Raw genomic sequence first — 2,765 nt, forward strand, 5'->3', positions numbered from 1 at the left:
AGTCTCCTGCCTCCACCTCCCAAGTAGCTGGGACCACAGGCACCCACCACAACGCCCGGCTATTTTTTGGTTGCAGCCGTCATTGTTTGGCGGGCCTGGGCTGGGGATTCGAACCCACCACCTTGGGTGTACATGGCTGGCGCCTTAGCCACTTGAGCCACAGGCGCCGAGCCGTGAAGGTTGTTCTTATTTAACACTGAATGTTAAAATGATGAATTGCATAGTATTTTTAGATAAGAGGTCTTCAGAAGACAAACCAGTACCTTCACTGGAAACTTTCACCCAAGTTATATTTGTAAAATGTAAACATGCCGTAAAGTTTATGGCAGATATTTCTCTCTGGATTGTAAAGTCATTTAGTGTTATTTATTCACGTAGGCCTATAAACAAGAACAAGAGGAAGAATTAAAGAAGAAATTGGCAAGTGACCCCAGATGGAAGAGGTACCGGAGGTGGATGAAGAACGAAGGGCCTGGACGGCTGACATTTGTAGATGACTGAAGATTGGTGGAATGCTGCTGTGCCAAACCTTAATCATGATATTATTTTCATAACTGAATTATTTTAAAAATATATCAGTTAACTGCTCCTCAGAAATAACTAAAATTCCTCAAATATTTGATTAAAAAGAATAATGTAGACATTTAAACTTTCCCTTAAAACTTTATACATAAGACATTTATGATCAATTTTTATAATCTGTGGATTTTGTTAAAAGATTTCACATGAAGATTTATTAGTTGCCATTTAAAAATTTTATATGTTAAAAGATTTGACGTGAAAATTTATTAGATACCATTTAAAATTTTTATGTGTTAAGTGTTTATTTTTCCAAAGTGTTTCCTTATTTATTCTTTGTTCTAGTGCTACACTTTTCTGCTTTCCTGGCCTCTATATTTTCACAAAACATAAAAATTTTTAGTAGCAGTTAATTATATTATCGTGAGGGTCTTTCTACACACAAACTTCTTCAGTAGAATGCTTCAGTTATCACATTGTTTTCATTACAGTCATTATAGGATTGAAATACGTTCAGAATAAGCTCTCCAGGAGAGTCTTCTGCTAGAATGTTGTTATAATATCCTCCAGCCCTGTCATACTATTCTCAGTAAGATGGGACACTCTCCATGAGAGTGAGTCTACCCCTATGTCCTTATAGGATGAACTTGCTACAGTCTCATTGTAGGACTATAACTGTGTTCTTAAACAAACATTTCTCCAGAAAGGATCTTGTGAAAAAGTCTTTTGTGTAACAATATTGCTTTTTTTTTTTCTCTTTTCAATTAAATAAAAAAAGTGACAGGGCAGAGATAGAGTACTGAAAAGCTGTTCATGTGTTATGAAGTCTTTCGAGTGGTGAAAAATCCATTGTACATGACAGCATTTACATGCACTTAAACCAGAAGAAAGAGGTGCATGCCTGTGTGCTGTTCTATCAGCTAATGAAATATTTTTTATATGTGTGGAAGTGCAAGCAAAGACACATGATTTGGCTGAATTAAACATGATACTGCACCAGAGTACCAGTACACATTCATGGTAGTGAATCAGAACTCTTGTTAAAGGATTTATCCTACTGCTTCACATTAATAAAGTGGTTAACAATATATCATAAGTTTGTTGGTATGACATTTTAAATTAAAAGTTAACACATTGGTTTTGTATCATGTACTTTTAAAAGATCAGTGTTTTATAGTACATAAGCAGAGTCAGTTTCTAGCTAAAGTCGATTTAAGAGCTCAGCCCAAATATGAGACATGTACAGAGAAGCAGGAAGGCAAAGTTTTATCCTTGTTAATACAGCCAAAGACTCGAGACTAGTTATTTAATTTCTGAACGAAGGCTTCAGTTATCCCAATTATAACATTGGGGTAGAATTTGACCAGATTATCACTAGGGTCCTTTTGCAGCTCTAAAATTCTGAAATGATATTTCATAGGTTTGTAAACTTTAGATGAAGTGTTTTCTTCATCCATTCCTTTTTTGGGAGTGTGGACAGGGTACAGGGCTAAATTATAGGTAGCTATGTTTAAAATCTCAAATGCCCAACTTTTAACTGTAAACAAATGACTTTCAAAGGTGCCATAGTTGTTTGTAGAGTCACAATCCCTGTCTTAGTGAATGCTGTATCTCACAGTTAACATACAGTAGTACTGTATTAGGTAGTGGTGGAATATTAGGTATTTGTGGAAAAGCAAGTATCCAATCTGCTCAGTACTAATATGAAACCAGTAAATGAAAACTACATGCCCTTTTAAGAGAATAACACAAATTCAAGGTGAAGGGGAGAGAGGAAGGAGGATTGGTGTGCTCTCACCTAATGGGTACAATGAAAGCATATATGATGCTCCTGGGTGAAGGGCTCAACCACAACTTGAACTTTACCTAACAAATGCAAACAATGTAACCTAATCATTTGTAACCTTATATTAACCTGAAATTAAAAAAAACTAGGCATTTGAGGCATATAGATAGATGTTGGTATTGATACAATCCCCAGTTGTATATAGATGAATTATAATTACTCTTACTTGTGAAATGTGATACGTTTCACACTTAAATATGAGCTAAGGCCAAGTCTAGAACCTATTTAATTAAGTTAAATTAGCTAGATAAATTATTAACCTTTCTCATTTACTCATCTGTGAAATGAGAGGATCTTTTTAGATAATGATGATTGAAAATTAAAATTCTATAATCTGCCTAATTCACAAAGGTTTAGAGTCTGAAGTAGATGTTAGCAATATAGAAATGTTATGGGCACT

At 34.9% G+C, this 2,765-nt stretch overlaps 1 protein-coding gene across 1 annotated transcript in view; it reads left to right on the plus strand.

Annotated features, from left to right (window-relative positions):
- The window catches only part of LOC100946688 (dnaJ homolog subfamily C member 25), a 22,584-nt gene extending 21,773 nt beyond the window's left edge, over positions 1 to 811 (plus strand). Inside the window, exon 4 of the mRNA XM_003785220.3 lies at positions 379 to 811. Coding sequence (XP_003785268.1) covers positions 379 to 501 — 123 coding nt within the window. The 3' untranslated portion in view covers positions 502 to 811. The remainder of the gene's footprint in view (positions 1 to 378) is intronic.
- The last annotated feature ends 1,954 nt before the right edge of the window (positions 812 to 2,765 follow it).

This window comes from Otolemur garnettii, unplaced genomic scaffold (assembly GCF_000181295.1).
Source record: "Otolemur garnettii isolate 467f Iridium unplaced genomic scaffold, OtoGar3 scaffold00014, whole genome shotgun sequence".
NCBI lineage: Eukaryota > Metazoa > Chordata > Mammalia > Primates > Galagidae > Otolemur > Otolemur garnettii.